This window comes from Morone saxatilis, unplaced genomic scaffold (assembly GCF_004916995.1).
Source record: "Morone saxatilis isolate NCDOM2014 unplaced genomic scaffold, NCSU_SB_2.0 Contig23, whole genome shotgun sequence".
NCBI lineage: Eukaryota > Metazoa > Chordata > Actinopteri > Moronidae > Morone > Morone saxatilis.
In genome coordinates, this window is record NW_023339796.1 from 6,588,662 (window position 1) to 6,615,891 (window position 27,230).

The window sequence follows — 27,230 nt, forward strand, 5'->3', positions numbered from 1 at the left end:
CTCAGTAAGGGAACCTGGATGTTTGTGAAGCACACTCACCACTGCCAGCCCTGGTAATGGCCCTGGGCATGTTTCCATTGGAAAGTTCCCTATAGGGGATCTGCAGAGTGGTGTCAAGACTGCTGAAACCCTCCTTCAAAGAGTACTGCTTGTAGTATTCCACCAAGTCCTGTGTGAAACAAGCACAATAATAAAACACACCCATAACGATAAGCCAGGGTGAATCTAGATGGTACTATGTACAAATTTATAGAAATTAAGTGGTTGGTTACAAAGGGTTATAAAGGAGCTGCTTGCTTGACAATGCAACAGCAACCAGTGCTTAGCTCAGTGTTCCTGAGCCGGTCAACTAACCACAATATATTGTTCTATCTGCCCATTTCAAGTGTAAGTACTGGAAACAAGCAAATATTAGCTACTGCCATATAATACAACAGGCAGTTGCTTACAACTTTCCCTTGGGGCTTTGTTAGTGCATGAACAAATGTAGAAATAAACCACTAGAAGACATATTTTCATCATTGCACAAAAGTTAAATTTCCACTTGCATGCAGAGGTTTATCTCAAAAAAGTAGTGTTATGTCAAAACAATTATACTCATTAATGCTACAGTAGTTCAAACACAACAACAAAAATCCATACAAATTTAAATCCTTTACCAGCACAGTCTTAAACAGCCGGGTCTCAGCGATGTAAAAGCAGCCATCCTTGGTCAGAATCTTAATGTGCTTGACTTTATCGTTGAACCTGTGAAGGATGAATGAGACATGGGTTGATAATGAACTACGCATGCTTCCACATCAATCCAGTCTCTATGGTGAACCATCACGAAGGACTGTCTGAGCTGACTGTCGGTTACCAAGGGGGGAAGAAATCACATCCAATTCACTCAAATCAGATAATAATAAAAGTATCATAAGATTACCCAGTTCCACCCTGTAAAATCAATTCATACTAGAAACCAGTGGTTTCCAAAAAATATGCAATGTCTATTTGTAGCCCTTCATCACAAGTGGACATGAGTTGTGAGCATTAAGAGCAAGAACAAGAAAAGCCAGAAATTCGAAGAAAAAAAAAAGATAATTTTGTGTAATAGGAAAGTATGACCTTCCTTTTTTTCCCTTTAATCATCTTGTGACCCCTCAGAATTTTATTGGGCACAGACCCCAGTTTGTGAACCAAGATGGTATATTCTTATGAACATGCTGAACTGACTTTGAAATACTGTCTGAACCAATAAAAAACGTATAAATCTCCCACAACAAAGAAAACTAAAAATAATGTATGAGTTAAATCCAGGTTTCATGGTTTGTTTGTTTGTTTAAAGAAAGACCATTTTGTACTAACAGGAAATTGTACAAAAGATGTGATAACTTACAACAACAAAAAAAATGTTTTGGAGCTGTCACCACCATATATAATTATAATGGGCCTTTTTTACAGCAAACATTCTGAATGATAGCAGGAAAAGCGTAATTAATAACATTAATGATGGCTTTGTTTCCCTTTAAGTGTGTCAGTAAGCCTTGTCAGTGAGTCAGCAGTGGCAGGGTTCTGAAACTAGTAATGCTAAATGGAGGGCAGACACTATTAATATCATAAAATCACACCTGTTGTTGTCCTGATTTGACATGTAAAAATGTCTCCTACGAAAAAGGCAGTTCTCCAAGCAGCTAATCAATGTCCTTTGTGCAAAGCATTGTAGGATAATGGTGTCCATCCCTCTCTCATCACACTCAACAATCAAGCAGATTTAGTATGCACACTGACAACTTTGAGTATGCTTAATTTTGTATTTTCCTCAGTTTGAACACACTGTGTATTGCCAACCATGTTTGTAGTATGTCATGTAGTATGTCATATGAAATTGGGACACAGTGCAGGTATAAACAAAAAAAGAAATCTGATCCTTAAAATATGATTCATTGTGTACATTAGCTGACACTATCTTTTTCTGTCTAGTAAGTTGCTCTCCGCACCTGGTTCTAATCAGTTGCTAAGAGGTAGAAGAGCAGATGTCTATATTATTTAAGTTTTGACAAAGACACTATAATGTTAAAACACATTACACTTGTTTTTTTTTTTTTATAATAATAAATGTGTATTTTGGAATAAGTTTAACATAAATATTGCAGTTGATTCTGGGGATTTCTGATTTTTTTTTATGAAGCACCCCTATTCTAGAAGAGGAAGACACTGCTCACTAAATCCAAGATAGAAAAATGTATCACAACTGTATCACACACGTCATGTCATGTGAGATTCATAGCAGAAGTATTTCGCTGAAAAGTAATGCAGGCCAACCTTGAAAATACATATGCATTGTTCAATAAAGGTACAAGTGTTAATTTCCTCTCAAGCCAATTGTGAGCACACTACTGCATGTCTCCCATATGGCGATGTGTATGTTACACTGGAGATAGATCCACATTGTAAATCTCCCAGTGCGGCCTATAACGGGTGAGAAGAATATGGCCATGTTGTAAATTCACTGATATATTATGACTATGTGGTGAGTAATACATTATTTATGTGTTTTGAGTTATGGTGCATAACACATGGAGACAGATGAGCCCTGTTTGGTGAAGGCTGAGTCTTTGTTTCCTCCTATAGGGTCCTATGGCTACACATACACACTACACAAACTGACGACTCATAGTGTTTGACATTAGACAGTTCCAGTTGATTAGTAGCAGCTCTCTGTATAAAGCTCCATTATCTCAAATGGCCATCATGATAATGATCTTAAGCAGTGAGACAGGCAATTAGGATTGGAGAGTTGAGAAACTGGCCCTGTACATCAAAGCTTTGAATGAGGGACGGTATGAGTCCACCAAAACCAAATGGGCTGGAATGGTGTGTCACTGGCTAAACAGTCTTAACATCCAAACACTATTTCAGAGTGCACCCTCAATCGTTATAATCTCTTGGAGCTGTCATGCCAGGTCAGAAGGACTCGATAGTCCTTTCTATTTTTAAAAGACTGAATAAGCTTTGATGTAGCCAGAAAGATATTCGCTAGTGAAATAGACAGTACTGTATTTCAAAAGAAGGATACCGAGGCACTCAACTTGCAGATAAAGCAGCCATTTAGTAAGGCCTAAAGGAAAGGGGGTTTTATCTACAATTCAAGTGTGTGGCTAGCTTTCTTTTGAAATGAGACTGATAGCCAAAGAGCAGCAAATAGTATGATGCAAAGCTATCAGGTTCTCCTTGAACATGTTTCTGCGCAGAAGAGACAGACAATAGATAGATGGTAAAATAGAAAATCCAATTCCACCTCTTCCCCATGCTGCTTTCAATTGAGATGTATTGGCTCCGATCATCACAGCAAACTAAAATGAATGGCAACAATCTTAAGGTAGGATTTAAGCTTTAAAGGTCAGATATTCATATCAAAAAAAAAAAGAAAAAAAGTTTGAGCTTCCTTTACCCAGGTTCAATGCAATTCAATTAAATTTTATTTGTGAAGCGCCAATTCATAACAAAAGTTATCTCAGGACACTTTTCAAATAGAGCAGGTGTATACCATACTCCTTATAAAATTATTTACAGAGACCCAACAGTTACCACCACGAGCAAGCACTTGGCGGCGGCGGCAGCAAGGAAAAACTTCCTTTTAAGAGGCGGAAATCTCGGACGGATCCCAGCTCTAGGTGGGTGGCCGTCTGCCTCGACCAGTTGGGGTTAGAAAGAGAGAGAGGAAGAAAGAGCGAGGGTTAGAGGGGTAAAGAGAGAAGGACAGAGACAGAGACAAAGGTGCACAGCAACAACACTAGCAACATCAATACAAATAGAAATGACTTATGATGATGATGATGATGGACTGTTTATCTTTTCTACCAGTAACTCAATAATTTAATATGGATGGTTTTCATCTTCTGATCACTTGTCTCACATACAGTGGTAAAAGAATGGAAATACACCTATGTGACACTTACATTGTTTCTATTCAGGTGTTTACATGGCTAAAAATAGTAGCACCTCAATTCAGCCTCAGCTAAACTTTAGCGACAGCTGGGATATAATGTTAGCAACCTGATGCACAATCCATCTTACGGTACACATAATGGTAATGCACAAAAGAAAAAAAAAAAAATGTCATAAGCAGTTTATCTCAGACAATGAGACAACTTTTTCTTCATTAGCTAACGTTATGGCAAATACAACATCCTGCTGCAGACTTCATGTGACAAAGACAATAGTCTAAATATTACTATAGTAACTGCATGAGTAGCCTATGTTTGCCAACTCAATGTACTGCAGCTTCTTTAACAAACCCAAATGCCATTTCTCAAACGATGTCTATTGTTAACTTTTAAAATCACGAAATTCAACAGGATTCCTGCAAAGCCTTGAGAATTTAATGGCCCACAACAACAATGGTCCATAATCCATTTATGTTTACTGAATGGAATATGATGAAATTTAACACTGAGTTTGGCATTTCTGAGCACTCTGAGACAGATATCTCAAAACCTGGTCCAAACAATTGGCTCGACACCACTAGGGTTTGAGTGAGAAAATGTATTTTTTTCCAATTTGGGTGAGACAACCTTTTAAACTAAATTCTGTCCCCCACCATCTGCATCTTAGTATCAGCTGTGATTCATCAGAACAAGAACACTTTTTCCATTGTGGCTGTTGATGATTATATAGTCACTATAACTTCTTGTTTTCCATTGACATGAGTGGAACACAGCATGATCTCCTTCTGCTGCGACCCTTCCGCTTCAACATTTGATGAGCTGTTTGTTTTCAGATACTGCACCATTGTTGTACGGAGCTGTTATTGGCATGTGGGCATTTTGTTAGCTTGAATGATTCTTGCCACTCGCCTCTCACAATATGGTGTTTTTGCCCACAAGACTGCTGCTGACTGCTTGTGTTTGGTTTATTCCACCATTCCTGATAAAGTAGAAACTGTACGAGATTTAGAATGGAAATAAATTAAAAACAAGACTTCATGTTACTTACTTGATACTGATGGCGTATTCAGTGCACTCTTTACTCCTGTGTCGAACCAGATAGGTGCTGTTTCCTCGGTCCAGGAGCTCCTCCTCAGCCTGGTATCTCTCCATAGGCCCTGCAAACCTGAACCACCCGTGAACAACTACTGCACTTACACTGCAATCAATCATTCTGAACATGAGGATGAGAACAGTCAATACACTCAATAAAATGGAGTAAGAATGACTTGTGGTTATTGTTAGCAATCTACAGTCATTTGTTTTCATCACTTACCAGAGCTGAGCAGAGTAATCGACAGGTTTTGGAACCTGGCATAGAAAGAATTGTGGTTATTTTGTGTCTTAATGGAGTCGATACAGAGGGGTGGAGGTCATTTGTGGTAATGTGATATTCAAGCCACATCTAATGGCTAAAATCAGTCTTCTACAGCGAAAAAGTGCAATTGAAAAGCACTACATTCCTTTGCTTAGACATCAATAGTAGCCATTATCAACTGAATGCATTGTAATCAGACCAAATGTGTCTTATTGATTGCAAAAAATATGCACACTTACACATGGGCAAGGCCTCACAGCATCACTTGGAAAGAAGCCAATCTTGCTTGTCGCCAGAATTTTGCCCTGCAAAGGCAACTGGCTGTTAATCGCATTATATGTGTCTGGGAGCAAACTACACCTCTCTCTCTCTCTTTTTCTCTCTCTCTCACTTCCTTTTCTCTTCCCCTCCCACACTTGCTTCAATAAATCCTCAGCAATTAGCACACAACAAGCAGTGCATCTAATTTGCAGCCCAAGTTAATTATGGTTCAAACTCTGCCGGCAGTTAGATTTGTACTGCATCAAAACAAGAGCCTCGTTTAATACTAAATAATGGATCTTATTCTGGTCTTTGAATATCCAAACAGCGTGAGATCTCTGGCTTGCACTAAAGACTAACAATTGCATTTTAGCTAACGCGCCTCAAGCAAACACAAGCTTTATACAAAAATCATTAATTCCTTCAACAAACATAGTGTAGACAGACTTTTTTCTCCAGCTAAATAAACCCAACTGGTTAAACAAATTACTTAATTTTGACACACTTGCGCCTACATAGATGTTCAGTTTATTTCGCAGCCGTGATTTTCTCTCCTGTACATTATTTTGTAGACAGTAATGAGCATAGATATCAACATTAAGCTCAATTTAATTTGAGTTTCCAGTTCTGAGTTTGAGGTCAATTTGAAGTCCACTGAGTCAATCTGAGAAGACAGTGAGTGTTGAGGGCATGTGGAGCTCTTCATTCAGCTTCCTGCCCTGTTTGCGCTTTCCTCCTCACTCCTCTTTATTAGAGTATGAAATGCTTTTTGGGACCATGCAAGCCCCGGCAGTAACTAGATTGGAAAGCGAATCTTTACCCATCTCTATGATTCATTCTGTGTAATAACATTTCATCAAAGGTTTTTTGAGAGCCCCTCTCTATTTGTTATGCCTTCGATAAGCGTATGATAAAGATTAAACTTATTACTCTGTTGGCATAAACAGGCAGCAGCCAAAGGATCAAATGAAATTATGGTGATTGATTGTATTGTTCTGCCAGTGGGATGGGGGATAATTGCCTCCTGGGTAACAGGGGATGTGAATTCTCAATGTTCTGTAATTCCATCCTCTGGCGCCACTGGGGACGCTGAAGATTAAAGGTACCCTGTGGAGTTGTCATTGTAAACAAACACTGTTTTGTTCAGATTCAGTGTTTCTCACCAAAATGCATTGTGTGTGACCGTAAGACTTAGCAAACTTGTTGAAAACACTTGCATAGCCTTATTTTGTATTCTTTGAAACCTGTATTGTTTAATTACATCAGATAGTAGTCTTTTTTAATCTTCTTTTCTTTTATTGCATCCTACAGCTATTTACTGCCACCAGCTGTTGATATGCATTAATGCCCTCTGCAGAGTTTTTGCAGAAATGTATCAAGTGAAAGCTAGGGTTGCCCTCTTCAGTGTGGAAAAATAAGGGACTACTTGCCTGGGGTTCAGATCATTTATTTTCTGCATTCTGGTGAATATTTATGCACCAAATTGTGCATTTTATGCATCTATTTCAAAGTCCTCTACTACTTCCAACATGAATATAATTGATATAAACAGTCAATAAGAGTAATTAAGGATTAAAACATCAGATCATAAACATGGGCATAATGTTTGGTCTGTAAAAATAAATCCACTCTGCATCCTCTGCTCTCAAGCTGCCCGGCAGTTGCTGAATGTTGCTTCAGGCCAAAAAGTCCACCATAGGGGGCAAAAAATAATCTATGATCTATGAGTACTGATCCACTCGTCTGCCATTCAGATCTGTATTTAGACAGCCACTTCATTTTTAAGGTCAGACTTAAGCTAGAGGTATTCGCCGACATTGACGATGACGCTGAGTGGAGTGACAGTGACCATGCCTGTCATTCTAGGGGCCATTTTCTTCCGCAAATTCTGATGTAATACTTTTCTGCATGCGAGTTATTGTATGCATTAGAGTAGGGTGTGCTTGAAAATTCAGTAAGGAATAATGCATTTTATTTTTCAATACAGGACAATGCCATGTTAAACGGGATGTGTGGCAAACCTAATGAAAGCGTAGGTGAATTGGTCACAATTAGCTGCTAAAGCTTCAACTGAATTTTTTCCCTAGCTGGTATTTTTTTTGCTGCAAAATATCAGTTTAATATATGGAAACAGGATAGGAGCCTTATTATAGTTCCATTATGCACAGGACAGGAATACACACAATTGTGTATTATTATTTAATTAACCCCTCCCAGCATGCATGGTTACCATGGTAGCAAACAATGCACTGCCATCAGGTCTGCGGCATGACATTCTCCTAGCGGTTCTATCGGCTTACAAGAAGTCTCCTGGCATTCGTGCCCTCACCCTCCACCTTGTGCTCTGTCACAACAGAGAGAAACATGGAGCATAGGAAATCAGGCTAACGGCCAACTCCCAGCCATGCCGTTGGCAAAGACTGCAGTCTGATTGGAGCAGCACCAGAAGGAGGATGAGGCTTTAATGCCGCCGTAAAGCAGTGTGAGAAACAGCTAGGGAGGCTGCCGAAAGACCCCAGATAAATCGCCATCCTTTCAAAAATAGATAAGGTCAAACGCTGTCAACCGTTGGCTGACCTCGTGCGATGGTTGCTAAATGTGCCTGTACATGAGGTTGTGCACCACCATTAAAACATCCTCCAGTGGCTGAAGTGTCTGCTGTTTTATTGTCTCAATGTGGCGCTCAATTAATCAACTGAAGCCACTAATTGGTTAGATCATCTGATGCAGGCTGTGATTCAATCTGAGGAGTGAAAGAACAGACAGATACCCCGTTTGTAATGTAACTGGGGTTCTGTGGAGTTCATACAGATCATTGACTGATATTTCTAATTAACACTGACCTCATGATTATGTCATATTTATGTCTCACCTGACACAGGATGTGATAAACAACCGCAATATCTTTTTTGATATATAAACAATAATGGCCAAAGGGAGATCAATCACCCCTTTCATATATTTTTGAAAGCTCTCTCTTCTTTGTCAAATAGCAGGACAACCAGCAGGAAAGAGATGACAAAGAGATGACATGCAGCCCAGATTCAAACCGATGACAGTGCAAAGACATTGCGTGCACCAAGCCAACCCGGTGAGCCGTAACATGTTATTTTTTCATAGAGTCACAGATGTTGAGATAAAACGAGGATGAGCTGAGTGACACGCACCTGCCACCAGGGGCTGTGCAGGTCGGCAAACATCAGTTCAATGACATCCCCCGCATGAATGCTTAGTGGGGGCCCACAGAGGGGACAGGGGATGCCACTGTAGTCTTTGATCACAACCATCCTGGGTAAACCTAGCAGAGAGGGAATACAAATACATTTACGCTCAAATTGTTAGACATTTATCAGAAAGCCTCACACAGAGGGACGTACAGCAGTGCAACAGCAGCCTGATCGATTCATCATTACTGCATGGTAATAGATTAAAAATACTGTGACCGTGTGTAACAGAGAGACTTTTTGAACATGGCAGTACGAAGAGCGAACTACTGATGAAATCTAGGAAAAAATAAAAAGCATTTGAATCATCCGGTGCTATGTTGCTTAGATTATGACTAAAATGGAAACTCTGTATATTTTCTGCTAGATGTGTAGAGTTACACTGCATGTTAAAACATTTGATCAGTCAAAATTGAATATTTACCTAGGTGAAGCCTAGGTGGGGGTATAAGGAGAGCTAAATTAGTGATTCTAATGCTTTTAAATCTACACAGGCCTCTTATTCTCATTGCTTTTCTTCGTGTTAAAAGCAGTGTTTAACTGTGTGTTCCCCCTTTCACCACTTCCAGCATCATTGATGTGTGTGATTGGGTGTGGACAGAAGTTTGCTCTGTTTCACCTGTAACCACAGCCAACAGCAGTGCACTGACACACCCTAGAGTACACTAGGAAAACCAAGATTTTTGGCTGCTGTTAATTTGCCCTTTAAATTAATTTAAAGCACAACTAACAAATTTCTCCCTCACAACTCCATTGTATTGGGTTGACTACAACAGAAACATCAGAAATCTTAAGAGATAGATATGCCAAAACATGGCCAGATAAAACTAAATCTAGATATCACTAAAAGTAGGTAAGAATCTTTTTCGATAATTATTTATATTGTTTGCACTAATCATGTGTACACAGCAAATTCCCTTACTGTCATTGTCCTAAAGGTTTCTGCACAGTTGATCTCTAACGTGTAAATGTGGACACCTTGACAGCCTTTTTTATTGAGGTCTAAACCACCAGAATGGCACCATCCTGGAAAGCAGCAATTTACTCTCGCAGGAAATTCATCTCTTCGATTCCTAAACAGTACAGCTCCAATCTTTCCTCGGCGTGCCAGACAAATACAGCCACAAGCATCCGGCTAAGGCTAAGACTAAACACCCCTGCCAACTTAAAAGACACAGCCACTTACTCTCCCAAGACTCACACATCTAGCCCCCTCAGACACATCTCCCTTCCAGCAATGGCTCCCCTGCAAACCAGCCCGAGGAAACTATTAGCTGACGGTGACCTCAAATGAATGGAATATCTCACATTCATGTTTTTAATAAGAACAATAAGCGCAGATGTCTTTCTCATAAAGCCCCTTATGGAAATTGATCTATCACAAAGGCACAGCTCAGCGGTTGAGGCTGAGGCATATAGACTGCTGGAAGTGCTTTTCTGCCAGCATTTCTCCTGCCGCCATCCTCATAATGATTCCACCCACTCCAATTCATCTCAATGCCGAGTTGGGTTTAGGCATCACGGCATGCGGTGAGAAAAGGGCTGTTTTGTGCTTTGGTTAAGGATTCCTTCTGCATCCTATTATTTATTGGTTATTCTTAGTCAAATATATTTGTCAAGAGGAAACTGTTGTTGTTCATTTCCTCCTTTGAACCCTTTGTGTGAGCAGGAGAGATTCATGTCAGCGCATTTCTAAGAAAACATTTTCAGGGTTTCCTAAGTGGAAAAAAAGAAAAAGTTACTATTTGATCAAAAATCAGAGAAGGGGTATGATAACATCTGAGGGTTAGCTTTCAACCACCATCTATCTGCTCCAGGTCTCACTCTGGCCTCTGACTAACCGCGTCCTTTTCATCCTGTCTGTGTTTCTGTTTTGTTACAGAACCGAGATGAAAGCGGCTTAAGAGGAACCACGTAAGCCCTTAGCAGGTTCACAAAAGTGGAAAAGTGGTCAAGGCATACTGACCTGGATTTGGTGGTGTTGTGGTCTCCTGTGGATGGAGACAGAAAGAAAGCAAGACGGAGAAAAAGTAAGAAAATTAGGAAAAAAGAAAGAATTACGGAGAGGAAGAGATTGATAAATGGAGAGGCCATTCTTACTCCATGTGCAGGATCAGCTTGACCTGAAGAATGACTCATACTCTAATAAAATCATTTGTGGGTTTTATACTCTTAAGATGTGGGGTCTCACTACTTTAAGCGGGACAGATATCAAAAGTAAAAGTACAGAGGTTCTGTACTTTGTCTTTTTGGGAAAATATATATAATATATAACAAAAAATACTGGACCTTTTATCCTTATTTTGTCCACAATTCACTTGGGTATAATAGTGCTAAGTTTTTAGAAATTGTACACACAGGAATGTCTGAGAAGCTCATTTGAATTTCTTGCATTTGTTTTCATTAGTAATGTTGTCCTTCCAGGATTTCAAAAGTAAAATCCCTGATTTTTTCCTACACAGGTGACAGGTGAAGTATATGGAGCTTTAAGTATGCCACAAGAATAACAATATATACATCTATATATAGTTGTATAGTATATATAAGTCTTTAAATAAGTCTTTAAATGTAGTTTAGTTAATCATAATTTATGTTCCATGATTGATTTAATAACACTGCCTGTGGTCCTATGATGAGGAAAAATTAGGACAATATTCAAAAAGAAACTTTCAAACATGAATATACGCTGGTTAAAACAATACCAACAGCTTCCTCCGCTTTGCAAACCTACAAGACCAAGCTGTTCACCAGCATTACCAATAGTTTTTTGTGGGTAGCAAAATCCTTTTGTCTATAGTTGAGTAAGTGCCTGTGTGCTCTTTGATATCTGCTATGTTAGGCTACACTAATTATGTTAGCTTTGGTGTCTAAGTCAAAGACGGGAAACAGTCCAGGTCTTACCTTGGACTTTGGCTTGGCAGAATCTGCAGTCAGGAGAGAGACAGACACAGTGAGAGGAATACAATATCAGTGCATGGTGGCTTCCTGACATACAACCTCAACTGTCAACCTCTGCTGGCCTTCATCACGCCTCAGAATGCATAAAGACCACAGTGCTTCTGCTAAGAAGGCTTGTCAAAGGCCTGAGCTGCCTTTAGCTGTCTGTGCATTCAGGGTGGGTAATGTACCTGAACTACAGCCCCAGACCGGTGACAAAAAGCCAAAGCTTGACATAGGAGTACAATGCAACAACTGCTAAATATCTATAGGGTAAAGTTTGGCTTTCATTTAAACAACTTCTGAAAGTGTACATACATGCATTATGTTTTGTTGTGTTTCTGATACAGAATTTAGATTTTCCTTTAGGCAGAAATAAAGTTATGTACAAGCAGACATTTGAGCAAAGTAAGGGAAAGTCAAAAGGTTACCACATAGCATAAATATTTCCAACAGAAGTATACCAGCTGTTAGATATCTTATGTGCAAGGTTGGCAATCTAGCATCACTGTGTGGTGCTAGAGGAAAGCTCATGGAGTGCCCAAAATGCAAAGCGGTTTTTCTCTAGGGAGTATGAATGTGCTCAGTAAATTTCAAGGCAATCATGACTTTCAGATTTTGATATTTTGTGTGTATATGTGGAAATTGTGGCCTGGTGGTGGCGCTAGAGAAAAGGTCACCAACAATTTGGATATATGCTCTGAGGGAGATAAATATGTACAGCAAATATCATGGAAATTATGCCGTTGGTTTTCAAGATAGCTCGTTACAAAGTGTTCAGAAAGCAAATCAGTTTGACAGTTTGGGAGGCTTCCATCTCACCTGTTCTTCCGCAGACTCCCAGTCGACCCAGACACTCCTTATGAGCCCCCAGCCCACATTTTAGACAGCGATATCCCTGGTTAAAGATGCCCCTGGACACAAAAAAACCACAGGATATATTTCGTGTATAACAGCCTCCTTAAGAGAAACACCTTGACATTTTGGATTTTCAGGCTTCTGTCACAGTCTCAAGATAAGACAAATGACACATGAAATGTCCTTCAGCTTTCCATAACCATAAAACTGATAATGTCTGCTGAAAACTGAGCCAACTAACAGTTTGTAGTCTCTATTTATTTCAATTAAACCCAGTGCTAATAAGGCATTTCCAGTTAAGTAAGAGGCTAAATGCAAAAAAACTTAATTTTCCCTAAAATGCCTACAAAACTGACTGAAGACTGTAATGTGAAATGTCATGGTGTTCCTTTCATACCATCAATATGAAAAAGATTGTGTATTTTCATAAGAACAAAAAAATACTACTAGTACAATAACACATGATGATTTGCCATCCTAGAACAATGTGTGACGTTCACCCTGTGTCAGACGTGCAATTGAAGCCCATGTAGAAAGATTTTTCTCTACTGGGACTTCATGAACAGAGTCTGTTCATAATGCCTGAATAATACCTGAGCAATAGGTGACAGAAACTACAGGACGCTATCCTTTCAAAGGTGTGCATCTTGAACTGGTGGGAGTTGTGGTTGGCTTTCTCTGGTCGGATATTTGATCTGAGGAAATAAGAATAATAAATGGTTAAATGGAAACATGAGTCAGCAGCCACACTGGCGCCTCTGTGACACTAGCATGCTGATGTTAAATCGTGTTTACCATGTTTACAATCTTAGCAATCAACAGTTGCTAATTAGCACTAAACACAAAGAGGAGCAGAGGTTACTCAGAATGTAATTAGTTTAAGTACTGAACAATATGAAAAATTCTAGATGAAATCAGGCGATCACCAAAGTTAATACAAGTAACCCAGAGTTGTTGTGACATTTCACCCAAAACTACAAACATTAACCTCATGGTGCCGCCAGAAGAAGTGTCAGAAGATCAGTACAGTCAATAGGATTCATCCTTTGGAGACCGTGAATGTCTGTACTGAATTTCATGGTAACTCATCTAATATTTGTTGAGATAATTAAGTCTAAACATCTAAAGTGGTGTAACGAAGGGTTGACAGACCAACACTGCCATAGAGCCATGCTTACTAGCACATGGTATTTGGGTTTGTGTGTTACTGAGTAGGGGGAGCGATTTTCCTTCAATTTACTCAATATACAAAACATTCTTAATCATTTCTTTATAAACCGAATAAAACAAGTTTGTAAAAAATAATCTGAAATTCACTCAATCAACTGACTGAAATAAAAGCAATTGCCCCAGTGCGTGTGTATGTGAAAACTGACTGTGAGGACTAGAATCAGCCCAGACAAATCCAATTTTGAGCTGCATGTGTTCAAACATGAGAGGGGAAACATGCGTAGCAGAAATAAGCAGCCCTTCTGGAACGTGAACAAACACCACCAACACAAAAACGACTTTTTGTATTGAACACACCATCCAGAAGCCACTTAAACTGAGTGCTCCCATAAGTGAGTCCTTCATCAGGAGCCCACATCCTCTTTACAGGTACAATTTTCACTTTCTGAATGGGCCCCTTCTGGTGTCATTACCCAATGCACAGAGGCACACATAGCTGTTTTCAGACACAAACACCGCACCTGTGGAAAAAACTGTTTCAATACGGGGGGGATGTGAAAAATGCTTATTTCTTATCTAAGTTCGGGGAATTACACATGAGGTTTTGAGCATGTGTCAAGGGCCCAGTGGTCATATGTATGTTTATGAACTCATACATACTGTACACGACTACTTTAAGTTAGAGAAAGAGAAGCACTTGCACATTGTTTAATGTACATCCCCACACACTTAATTGTTTACAGTGCATAAATTTATACAAGTATAATCCAGCACACTATGAGATGTGAAAATGTATTCAGGAAGGCCAAAGCAGGTAGTCAGCATGCATATCAGGGATGTTTTCATACATATCCACCCCAAACACTAAAGCATTTGTTCAGTCAATCAGAGTGTAATGTCAAAACAACACTGTATTCTCCCGAATCAACATAACAAAGGAAGCAGACAGGATATCTGCCTGAGAAAAACCTCCCACTGTTACAAAATAATACAAAAGATATATCTCCATAAAGCACTGATTTGAAGAAACACAGAGGCATGCTGACTTCTTTGTAGTTTTGCAGCTTTTTGGAACAGTTTTTGTTGTATGTTTTTGTGCGTGTGTAGGTGTGTGTGTGTGTGCGCGTGTGTGTGCCTGTGTTATCGTACTGTTGTCAGCAGTGTGTGCTTGATTACAGCAAAGGCCTGATCAAACAGTGCGCATAAAAGAGTCAACACCTCTCTCGGCCTTGGAATAACATGGATGCAAACAAAGGCAAATAAACACCACACACACACGCACATACAAGTACACAATTTGTTTTTCCTATGATACACACACTGGTCATGTTGCTGTGTACTTACATGGCCATTTCAAACTGATCCAGCCACTTCTTCTTCAGCTCTCTGGTCTTGAAAAAGAGTTCAAAGCCTGTGTGCCCCTGCTGGTGAGTCACGTAGAACCCGTAACACCACTGCGAAGGTCAGGAAGAATCAATCAGAGGCAGTCAATCTGAATGTATTTTCTCATGAATGCATTATGAAGATTTACATATCTGCAGGGAAACTACATGGCTAAATGTGTATTGTAATGATTATCACACAGGGTTCCTGCAGGAGCCAGATGAGAGGAGCGTTGCCATTCTCATATCAGTGCATTAAATATGAAGCTACAGCCAGCTTAGCTTAGTTTAGCTTAGAAAAAAGACTGGAAACAGTTAGCCTGGCTCTGGCAAAAGGCAACTGCATCTGCCTTCTATCTCAAACACTGCAAGATACTACAAGATACAAGCACCACAATCCAACAAAGAATGAGTCCCGGGAAAAACAATAAATTGTTGTAGTCACAAAACAATCTGCATGGAGTGCTGCTTGGGTGTGAAGAAATGTGTCCCTCTGGTGCTCTTCAGTTTGGGGATCCTACTAGTTTAGAATTGTTGAAGAAATCTGAGGCACTCAAGATGGTAGTGATTTAAAGACTCTTACAAAGAGAATCGTTTTGAATATATACATTGAAAGCTACACAATATCCTGGTTTGTTGGGGAACTTGACTTCTCTCTTTTTCTTGTTTTTTAGGCATCTGAGTCCTTTGAAGAAATCATGTACCTTCTTGCGTGGATGTAAAGAAAAGTGAATTATTAAGAGATTTTAAGATGTTTTGCATATAGTTCTCTATTTGTCTGTTGCTGTTGTGTGGGATTTTCGATGTATGGTTATTGATGTATGATTATGGATGTATGGAACCTGGTCCGTCATGTGACTTTACCTGTCTACACTGAGATTAAAGGCTTTTTAAATCACTACCCTCTTGGGTGCCTCAGATTTCTTCAACAGGTCTAAAATACATTGTTATATTTTGTTTATTCTGCCATGGCGAGAGACAAAAAAAATAAACTGCCACAAACCTTTTCAGAATTTTGGGGGGGTGTTTGTTTGCTTTTAAAATTCCCTTGTTGTTTTTATCTCCCCTAAATTCTACCCCGTTTCTTGATTGCTATCCACCATATTGTCGAACATCTATTGTGTCCTATCAGACCAAGACACTTCGCTTTTTTCTGTTCCTACAAGGACAACATAGGCAAAAATGACTTCATCTCTGTGTGACGTGTACAACCATCAATCTTCATTGGCCTTAGTTCATTTGTCTTTGTGCCACAAGGCTCACAGACCAACAGTGTGTTGGTTGCTGTGTGTTGTGAACATCCGAGCAGCAGCAGAGGGAGTTTAACCAGAGTTCTGCCCAAAGAGGACTTTGGCTGTGATCACAGCGAGGCAGAGTCTGCTAATCTGTCTCGGAGGAACCAAAGACAGATCTGTCTTTTTCCGTATGCATCCTAAATTTGGAAACACCATCAAAAGTTCTAAGCCACAAGTGCCAAAGGCCTCAATTATGGTGCTCAATCAATCTTAGAAAATTCTGGCCATAATATTTGACTACTGCTTGTTTGTTTTCCCTCACAGTTGGTCGCCATATATCTACCACTGCAGCACTCACAGGTTAAATTCTTTGCCTGTGTGCATATTTGGTACCAATGGTTGGTTCTAATCAATTCCCAAGCCTCTCAGCTTTTGCCACCCTAATCTGCTCCAGCTTGTATTGTCATATCTAATAACAGGAAAAGTGGTGGGGTTTACCCGTCAGTGATTGGCCGGCCCTGAGTGTTTTAGAGCTCTGCTGAGCGTTAAATCATTGATGACTGTGTAGGTGCTCGGTGGCACCGCATTCACACTTTGAAGTTTCATTTAGCAGAAAATGATATATAGCTATAAGCAGCCTTGGAGGACTGCACGCATTCATCATCTGATATTAGCATCTCTGTCCTGCGGTGTGTGTTTGCGGGTGTGTGTTGAGGTGGATGTAGGTACACATTATCTGTCTGTGTATATTTGTCCTTTTTAAGTGTTTCTGTGTGCAAGTGTCTGCGTCTTTTTGTGCAGCAGAATGTTGGAAGGTAGACGGCATATTAAAAAAAATGGTTAAAGAGGAATAACGTATCTGCTTATGTCATTACGTTTGGTACAAAAATCTTAATTTAGAAATAATGTTAGAAACAATGCCGAGTAATGTCAAACACACACATAATCCCCAAAAAACACATCAAGACCACACACACACACACACACACACACATACATTATGATTGCACAATCCAGTAAACAATGATAATAGAGTCCCTTTGATAGAAACCACAGAACCATTTCATTCTGGCTAGCTGTCAGTTCCACATTAGCAATCAGCACCGGGGTGAGAAGACACCATCTGTGGGCATACATCAACAAGACATCAACAAGTTCCCTCCAATACAGCCTGCAAACGCTCCCACAAGGCGAAAAATAGCGTATAAACTATGCAGAATGACGAAAGGGAGCCTTCCTTCCAGGTTTCTGAATCAGAACTTTTCAGAGAGGTGAAAACACAACTGACCCTACACAGGAAGGTGGAAGATATCATTCTGGATTATTCTTATTAGGCGTCCCGACATTTATTTTAGTAATAAAATCTGTAGCCAAACAGACGTTGAATGGCAAAATTTCCATACAGTGGTAGTGTAGTGTAGTTTATTGTTATGAACCGTAAACTAATCACAGTGTGAGGTAGACACAGATAGTGAGCCAATATTCAATGCAATGCAAAGTGCACAAATACCAGTATACAAGTGCAGCATCTGTTTATTTATATGCATAGAAGTCTATCGTGTCTTTCCTGCCAACTGACCTTTTTACCCTCTCTGTCAGAGGTGGGGTTGTTTGTGATCTTGAAGTAGTTGAGGTCCAGTATATCCTTCATCTCATAGTTGTCTCCTCTTCTCTTGCAAACAATGACGGCCACATCAAATAAAAAGATGTGTCTGTGAAATAAGCAGGCAGAATATTACATTGTCATATTATATTAAACTATTGTATATATATGACAAAATCCAAAGTAAATAATGTCTTATTTAGCTCTGAAATCAAGTGAATCTTCTTTAATTAATTTTTTTTTTTAAATCTGTGAAAACAGATGACATTTTTATAGGTCACTTTTTTTTGGAGATGGAACAGATGGAGAAAAAAAAATCCCTCGCCTTTCAGGGCTTTCATAAGAATCTGTACGTCTGAGCAAGTACTTATTTGCTCTATATGAGAATATATAGTAGTGATTTATACAGCCTTTTAGCTGTATTCCCATACAGTTTTTATTGCATGTTTAACAGAAAGGATAATCTTTGCCAACTTGTATTCAGGCAGGTATGTAAGATAATAAGTAATAAGAGTCCAAGTAACAAAAATTTGCTTTGTCGACCCTTATGTTGAATATACTGAATAGTTACAGATCATCAGACGTCAGACATTTTATGTGTGTTTTTTTCTGTTTGTAATACTAATTTTTTTCTCAGGACAATGAAGTAGAACAACCTGTCTTGTTTCCTCTTGTCAACACTGACCATGCGCACCTCTCCATCACCTTTTGGTCGACCGTAGCTGATTAGAGGCTCATTCTGAAAGTAGAACAAGAGGGGGGTTAAAATGTAGATGGATTATGTATGAAATAAATGCATTAATTAGTAACACATTCACCGACGGGTCGACCCTTAAATATAACCCAAAGAAAAAACACCTATTTCAGGAGAGGGATCCAACAGACCCCTATAACACAATACTGGATTTCTTCCATCCCCCAGACTGATGACTCGTAAGGTATTCCCAGTTCAACATTATGTAAGTTCTGGCCAGTTGTTATCAACAATGACATTCACTCAAGTCACCAATTTTGTTCAATCAAGGAGAAGGTCTTTATAACCTGACAAGCTCTAATGCGCTCTCACTCATAATGCCTCCACTGCTGGTTACGCTTTTTTCCAACCTGCGACTGGTTCTGTCAAATGATTTCTTCCTTCACCACCTTATCTCATCCTGTTCTGCTTTCTTATTACCACATTTGGTGATGGCTTCTCTTGCCTTATGTATGATCTGTATTACATATAGTCTACCTTATATATAATATGTTTGAGGTATGCCCTGTATGGCCTTGGGATGATGGGGTTTACTGTACTCCACGGGTGTCTCTCAGATATATAAAACTGTTTAATTTGATATTTTAATTACAGTAATAATTTCTTATTGAGATGCTGTCGCTATGAACAATATCTTTGACTGGTATAGGGCTACAACTGATTATTTTTATCAATAATTAATCTGCTGATTATTTTCTCAGTTAGTAGTTTTCCATAAGATGTCAGAAAATAATGAAAAGTGCCCATTATAATTTCCTAGGGCATAAGGTGACGAATGCAAATGTTTTTATTTTCAACCATCAACAATCAACAGTCTAAAACCTATGGAGATTTACTTTAAGATCTTATATAATAATATTTAACAAAAGAACAGCTACCATTTTCACATCTGAGAAGTTGGAACAAGGTAATTTTTCCTTAAAAAAATGAATGAAAAGTTGTTTTTCTGTCAATTAATTAATTGATTGATTAATTAACTAATCATTTAAGCTCCAAACCTGTATGACATGTTATAAGCGTCTTTTGGACATTATCTTTATTATCCTTAGGAATAGAATTCTGAAAAAAGGGAAAAATCCAAATATTAAAGCTATAGAAAAATCACAGGAATGCACAAGAGTAAGATCAGTATATATAAGTATATTAACCTTCCATAATTTACCTGCATTAACTCTGTAATTCAGTAAAGACTGTAAAGATCAGGTGTCTCATACATTGAATGCAGGTGTCTAAGTTTTATCTGTTATCTGTTACTGGCTGAATTCTTTAGGCTATTCCAAATATTAAGGAAACTTGACTTGAAAGCTGACCATTGACAAAAAGGAAACTAAATGGCTTGCTGATATTTTACACTGTTATCCAGTGTACACTAATAGCTTCTGATAGTTGTAGGAAAAGATTCTTGGTTTACCAGGTTTTCAATAGACCTCTGGTACTGGTCGATCTCCCTCAGAGTCTCATTATCTCTCTTCACCTCGTTGACATACTGAGCCAGGTCCTGGACAAAACAGACACACACAGATGCACAAACACACAGATATTTTGTTGGATTATTTCAGTCTAGAGGTAGTGAAATATGTCAAAAGAATGATGATATTCTGTACTGTAGATTTAAAGGAATACTTTGTAAATTTGGGGAAATACACTTATTCAAAATGCACTTATTTGCTTTCATTCTGAGTGTTAGGTGGGAGGATCAATACCACTCTTGTATCTGACTGTTCAATATGAACAAGCTACAGCCAGGAGATAGGCCATCTATGCTTAAGCTTAGCATCAAGACCAGACACAACTTGTTAAAACCAAGGACCAGAAACAACAAATTGCAGTTTTACAGGTGATAGTCGAGCGCATAACCTTCCATAAAACTGTAAGTTGTCTTTTTTACATTTATTTTTTGTTAGATCATTAAAAAACAAGATATGATCTGTCCATTAAGGAGCTTTAGAGGTGCGGGTAGGAAACAGTGTCCTTGTTTTTTATGCAGGAAACTATGCTGTTAATCTAATCGGCTGCTGGCTGTAGCTTCATATTTAACATACAGATATGACAGTATCAATGTTCTCACCTCACTCTCGGCAAGAAAACAAATAAACACACTTCATAAAACACAAACCTATTTCTTTAATTTTATACACATATGTTTATGTTTTAGAGTGTTTTTTGTGCTTCTCTGAGCTGAGCACACTGTGTGAATACTTTAAGTATGAATCAAGCCTTCAAGCTGTCTAACATTATGCATTTCCTCCCCTGGCTCCCTTCAGGGCTGGAAAAGCAAATACGGCAGTCAGCATTCGCTAATGTGATATAAATGTAAAGTTTTATCAATTCACACCAATTCAGAACTATTTATCTAATAAAAGCTGATAGTTGAGTGGCAGAGACTGTTTGGAATTATCCACTAAATATTCTGCTATTGGTGACAAGCTGAAATCACAATGATTACAGACCATTTACCATAAAACTACACTTACTTTCATGGCATCAAGTGCGATCTTCAGGTTGCTCTTGTCAGCAGCATCGTGAGTGTGTTTCACTAGCTCCTGTTAGAGGAAGACGGAACAGAAATGATGCACTATCTTCACAGGATAAAACTCACTCTCAAGTACACATTTAGCACAAATTGTTGGATTATTGATTTCATAATTGAAGCGCCACCATGTAGTTGTAGTTGTAATGTAAGAAAAAAAAAGACAATTTTCAAATTAATCTTATTTATATATATTTCAGTTAATACCATAAAAATGAATACACTAAAAGTAAAGCATAGGTACGAATATGCAATATAAAGCTGTACAGCAAAAATCTGTGATGGAACAATGTGCATTTACTCAATGGCTATATTTCAGTATACTTTTGAAGTAATTGTACTTTACAGCCTTTCCCTTTTATGCTACTTCTACATTTCACTACATTTGATAGCTAAACATATGATCAGTGAGTAAAAAGATCTCTTCCACTACTGAATGCCTCCACGCAGTTTTTATAACAAAAAAGAACTTTTTATACTCAGAAAATAATCGGGGAGCAGCTACTTTTCTTAAATTAATCTCATTTGAGGGCAGAAAGTGGTCTTTAGGCAAAGACTGAAGTATAATCCTTCATTTTTAATAAACTGAAAAAACATGAATAGGATGTATCTTTTTTTATATTTATACAAATGCTATCAAATGGTATTGCCAGAAATAGGAAGAAAAGGGATGTTCTGGCATCATCCCGCCAACACCTACACATGTTTATTTGATTACTCAACACATGGAAGTTATTGTTGGGGAGTGTAATCAGCACAGAGGCAGCATGAAATCTGCTCCTTTTGTGCCTTTTGGTTTCATTGCCATCAAAACACCAGTCAAACAGCACAGGACATAAGCGAATAACCTTATACTAGTCCAAACTGAGTCATTTCCACAGCACATATAATTACACATCATAATGTGAATCTTCAGCAGTTACTGGATACACCAGTATCAGGATAGTATTGCAGCATCGTGGTTATTTATTTATTTATGCTTAATTCTATACAGTTAATGACATGCTGTCAATAGTGTATTTGCTGTGAAACATGTGCTGTGTATAGTAGCAAAATTAAATCATGAAGACTTAATCATAATTACAGCAATATGTACATTATGTGTATCTGATATAAAAGGTCTGTAAAAACACTTTAGGCATGTTTACACTTCATTATCTTGCATATATCATTAGAAAATGAAGAGATTAACTATTCCCTTGTTACCTTCTTCTCAAAGTCGGATTACCGCCGTTTACCATGGAGGCCCTCCACAACAATTTAAAACAGCTTTCTTTTCATAGTCCTCATCTGCCTTGCCAGCTCTTGCCTGACCTCTGATTCATACTAACCAGGGGAGACTGCGTCACACAGTTATCAGTAGGCAGTGGAATTGGGGGGATTTTGAAAGGCTGCATGTCTGGTTTCTACTGAGGTAAAAGTACAACTACACTGCAAGACAAGTTTGCAATCATGTATAAAATCAATTAGTGAGGTAATGATAATTTCACTTGTAAATCTATTTTGCAATCAGGTCACAGACACACCAGGAATAATTATTTTAATAATATTGTTTTTCACGTAGAAATCCTTGTTTGAGACAATTCTGTAAACTGTATTGACACAGGCTGAAATTATGTCACTTCATTCATTCACTGTTTTTTTGAGAGATGTGAGATATGAAGACTAAATACAAAGACCTAAATGACTTGTCAAAATGTATGGGTTTTTTTGTAGTGTAAAGATGCTGTGAAGGGAGGCAAACATGTAGTAGAAATGTGGAGAATGTTGCCCTCAAGTGGTCACTTTTATATTGACAAAAAAACATAATACAAGTTGAATAAACTGAAATAAACGTTTAGAAAAAAGTAATTAAATAAAATAAGCATGTATGTGCTATCCTTTGAGCAGTGGTTCTCAACCTGGGGTCCGGGGTCCCCCAGTGGTCCATAAGGGGGTTCCAGGGGTCCCCAGAAAAATGGAGAATATTTTAATTTCACTATTTTTTCATTGGCTAGAAGTTAAACCAATGACATAAATGTATAAGAATAACTATTATGTTCTTAGTTTTCACACTCTTTACTGTCAATCTGCCAATCTACAGTATAGACGGTTATAGGAATAACTAAATCTTATCAGAAAAGGTTCCCTGAGACTAAATGTTATCAAATACAGGTTTGCAGCCTGATGTGTATCAATTGGGGGTCCCTGAAACAAAAGCAAGGCAGTAAGCCCTGAATGCTCCAGTGGAGCTGCTATTAAAATTGTATATATGTATATTATTATTGTATATATTACTTTAATGTATAAAGTAATTTTAGGAAAACATAAAGGGAAAAAATAACTCTGATTCAGCAAATTCATTCAAAAATCAAACATAAAATAAGGGGTGTCAAAACAAGTGTCAAGTAACAAAACCTTTATCTAGTCAGGGAGGGCTGATCTCTGAAATAAATATATTTTCTTTTAAAAATTGAGCAGACTTTTCAGTTTTTCCATGACATGTGGGTTGACACTCTTGCTTTAAATTAGCAGAGTCAAACTTTACCTGAAGAAGTAGGTGGTACTTAAGGACTCTCTGCATCGGGACAACCAGCAGGTCCCTCAGAGTAAACTTCCCATTATTGGCTCTCTTTGAGCACTCCTGGAATAAATAACACACATATTTATAACAGCATGAACTAATATGCATACTCACACAGTTGATATTCTTTAGTGTTATTGAGGCTTTTTCACAAGGATGGCTCAACCAAGACGCAAAACAATGTGTTTGCCGTAGCTTATATGTATCTTTTCTCATTTGTTTTAGGGCTCAGACTTAAAGCAAATTGTCAGGTGAAATTGAGTATGGCATATTTTTGTATCCTATTCTGTTCTAAAGCGCTTGCACCAAGCTTACAGGTTATAAAGAGATGATGGCGGATATAACAACGATTTTAAACCTATATCATTTATTATCTTACCTTTACTTTTATTTAAAATCTATCACATAATGAGCTATTTTAATCTATTATATATAAGAATAGTAAGGTTTTTAAGTATTTTAAAGCTGGAGAGAACAAGACACATTGCTGATACTAATCACATCACATCACTGTCACTTTTGAATATATAATTTAGTCTTTAATTGCCCTTTTATAATTGCTATTCTTCTATTCTTCTTTTAGTTTTATATACCTCTTATAATTCATTTTTACTCTCTATATTTATCTGTACTAATTTCCTTGTGCTGCTGCAACTGCCAATTTTCCCATCCCATATATATATATATATCCCTTTGTATTTGTAGTAGACAAACTAAACACTAGGGGCCGCTAGAAAACTGGATCTGTTTACATGGGTTTGTGTGTGTATCTTTGTTATTGAGGGGCCAGTTTCTTCAGGTGTCTCACCTCCAGCTTTAGACGAACATCCTCTTTCTCTTTGCAAATGAGGTCTAAAACAGCGATGGCGATCTCCACCCGACTGCAGTAAATCCCATAAATGAGCAGTCTACAATTCAGAGGAAAGGCAGTTTAGCCATTGTGGTGACTTTCAGAAACGAACATATAGTACATATACGGATACAGATCTTTCTCATAAGATGTTGCAATCATGTTGTTCGTGATAAAGACATAATTCTCTGATACACAATGTGTTGCAGGACAGTCATCTATACGACATCCTGATATGACTCTCAAGGAAATCCTTCTTCTGATATTGGAAGATTATTTTTCAAAAAGCACGTGTCAATTAAATTCTACATGTATTCACTACTAGTTTGTAGTGCTTTTAGTTGTGAGGGGAAGTATAGTGGTGAAGGGCACACATTAAGCTAATTACAGAGACAAAAGGGGTGGACATTTTGGAAGATTCCAATGCAATGTGTTTATTTACGGCCTTTCAAATTATAACGCATTAATGAAACTCACACGAGAGAAACCTATAGAAATTAGCATCAAAAGTAGACTGATGTGCTTTCCCTGTAACCTAACTATAAATATGAATGAATGGTGTTCATGATTAGCTACCTCTCTTTGTAGCTGATAAAAATCTGGTAGAGATTTAAGGCATTTTTGTTTATGATGGAGTCCTGCACATCAGCCATCAGGCTCTTGTGAAGTTTAACCAGGTCCTGCATTAGAGAAAGAAAACATCAGTACCTGCACGCAAACACTTTATTTTCATGTCACGTCACCAGAGGGGAAACTTTGTGGGACTTACCGGAATGTTGACAAAAACTTTGTCAATTTCAGCCGCAGAGAAAAATTTCTTCAGAGGATTCAGAAAATACTGGAGAAATAAATGATAAAAACATGAAACATTTCAGCTCTTCTCCACAAACCCCCTTAACAAACTGATTATTCAACTATCTTAATGCTAATTTATAACAAGCAGTGACATGACGACAACAACAACAGCTGGGGCGCACTCATATTGAAACTAATAACAGACTTTATATGAGGTTTCAGATAAAAGGACTATGCATGTGACATTAGGGAATTGATAACCTGGAAGTTCCCTGAAATCCCCCTAAAAAAATATAAACTATTTGCTCTATTTACTGATTTTTTTGTTACATGTTTGATCACCTGTCGTTGAAAATGAGTATGTGATTCACTTCAGGTAAAATTATGATGTAATACTTTGACAACAAGAAATCCATCATTTGGGTTTGACAATTAAAGGAGGTTCAGTACCTTCTCAATGGACTCCAGGGTCTCTGTGTATTTCTCCTCTGTCTGTTTGATCTCTGTAAGGCAGCAGCTCCGGACATCTATTTCTGCCTGCTTCTAGAAAGACACACACCTTAGAAAATGTTGCTTAAATTTTACTATCCAATAAAGAACATTTTAATTTTCTATTGTAGGTTTTTCTGCAGACAAGAGTTTTCTTTTGTGTTCTTTTTTAAAAAAAAACAAGCTATTTACAAGCTACAGTATTTTCGAAGCAGCATGTGCACACTTCCTCCTGCAACAATATGGTGCAGCTCACGAATAGATGGACAGTCGACACACTCTGAGATCACAGCTGAGTTTGACCTTGCGGGGTCCGGTCGAGATCAACAAAAACATTTCAAACGTAAATCATAAAATGGGGGAATGGGGATTTAGTTTTTCTAAAAAGACCAATACTTCAATATGCAGGTATAACATAAGTATTACATGTGAATTGTCTATATTTATTATACTTTTGATCATACTAGTATTTGTAGTTTTAGTAGTATTTCCCTATCTATTATTATCTCATATAATTTTGACTAATCAATCTTAGATACTGCACAAAATGAGGTGGTTTATACATTTTCAGTGATTTAGTTTTTCATGCTTGTCAAGTCCAAAACGTCTTACTCTTGAACATTTACGGGTAAATTACTTTACTTAATAAAGAAACTTACAACTGAACTTTACTGCATCATCTGCATACACAACTTGACAGGTAACAGCAAGGGCCAAACTGTAAGTAACAATTGGCCCAAAACAGAAATCTGTGGTGCTCAGAGTTAATAACAGTAGCGAAAAATAACAAAGTACCTTTAGTCGACTACTGTGCTTAAGAGAGGTTTCGAGGTTTTGAGGAAGGGCCATGATGGTGCGTGACAGAGGAGGATTAATTGTAGCAGGTGTGAAGTTGAAGTGTGAAATTCCACTATAGTATAACCAGCTACAATACTAAAATATTATAATAATACTGCTTACAAGCTAATACAGCATTATTATAGCTTATATATAGCTTATATATAGCTTATATATAGCAGGTGTGAAGTTGAAGTGTGAAATTTCGCTATATTATAACCAGCTACAATACTAAAATACTATAATAACACTGCTTACATGCTAATATATCAATATTATATAGCTTATATAGCTTATATATAGCAGGTGTGAAGTTGAAGTGTGAAATTTCGCCATATTATAACCAGTGTGACATTTTAGCTGTTAAGATTTTGAAGGTTATAGTCCAACAACGTCACCCCCTGAAGCCATTTCAAGGTATTCAGTTTAGACCTAAATTGTGTGTGTGTGTGTGTG

General features: G+C 38.0%; 1 protein-coding gene across 3 annotated transcripts in view; it reads right to left on the reverse strand.

Annotated features, from left to right (window-relative positions):
- Positions 1-27,230, reverse strand: part of LOC118335219 (guanine nucleotide exchange factor VAV3-like) — a 49,609-nt gene that overhangs the window by 11,440 nt on the left and 10,939 nt on the right. Inside the window, exons 6-25 of one of the 3 annotated variants that reach the window (XM_035671454.1) lie at positions 25,899-25,991; positions 25,423-25,491; positions 25,230-25,333; positions 24,612-24,711; positions 23,768-23,863; positions 21,185-21,253; positions 20,122-20,208; positions 18,613-18,695; positions 17,933-18,065; positions 15,081-15,190; positions 13,160-13,261; positions 12,531-12,622; positions 11,673-11,695; positions 10,738-10,762; positions 8,715-8,845; positions 5,526-5,591; positions 5,245-5,279; positions 4,978-5,094; positions 660-747; positions 34-169 (exon numbers count right to left, since the gene is read on the reverse strand). In XM_035671454.1, coding sequence (XP_035527347.1) covers positions 34-169; positions 660-747; positions 4,978-5,094; positions 5,245-5,279; positions 5,526-5,591; positions 8,715-8,845; positions 10,738-10,762; positions 11,673-11,695; positions 12,531-12,622; positions 13,160-13,261; positions 15,081-15,190; positions 17,933-18,065; positions 18,613-18,695; positions 20,122-20,208; positions 21,185-21,253; positions 23,768-23,863; positions 24,612-24,711; positions 25,230-25,333; positions 25,423-25,491; positions 25,899-25,991 — 1,759 coding nt within the window. The remainder of the gene's footprint in view (positions 1-33; positions 170-659; positions 748-4,977; positions 5,095-5,244; positions 5,280-5,525; positions 5,592-8,714; positions 8,846-10,737; positions 10,763-11,672; positions 11,696-12,530; positions 12,623-13,159; positions 13,262-15,080; positions 15,191-17,932; positions 18,066-18,612; positions 18,696-20,121; positions 20,209-21,184; positions 21,254-23,767; positions 23,864-24,611; positions 24,712-25,229; positions 25,334-25,422; positions 25,492-25,898; positions 25,992-27,230) is intronic. The other 2 variants (XM_035671453.1, XM_035671452.1) reach the window with 2 other exon arrangements.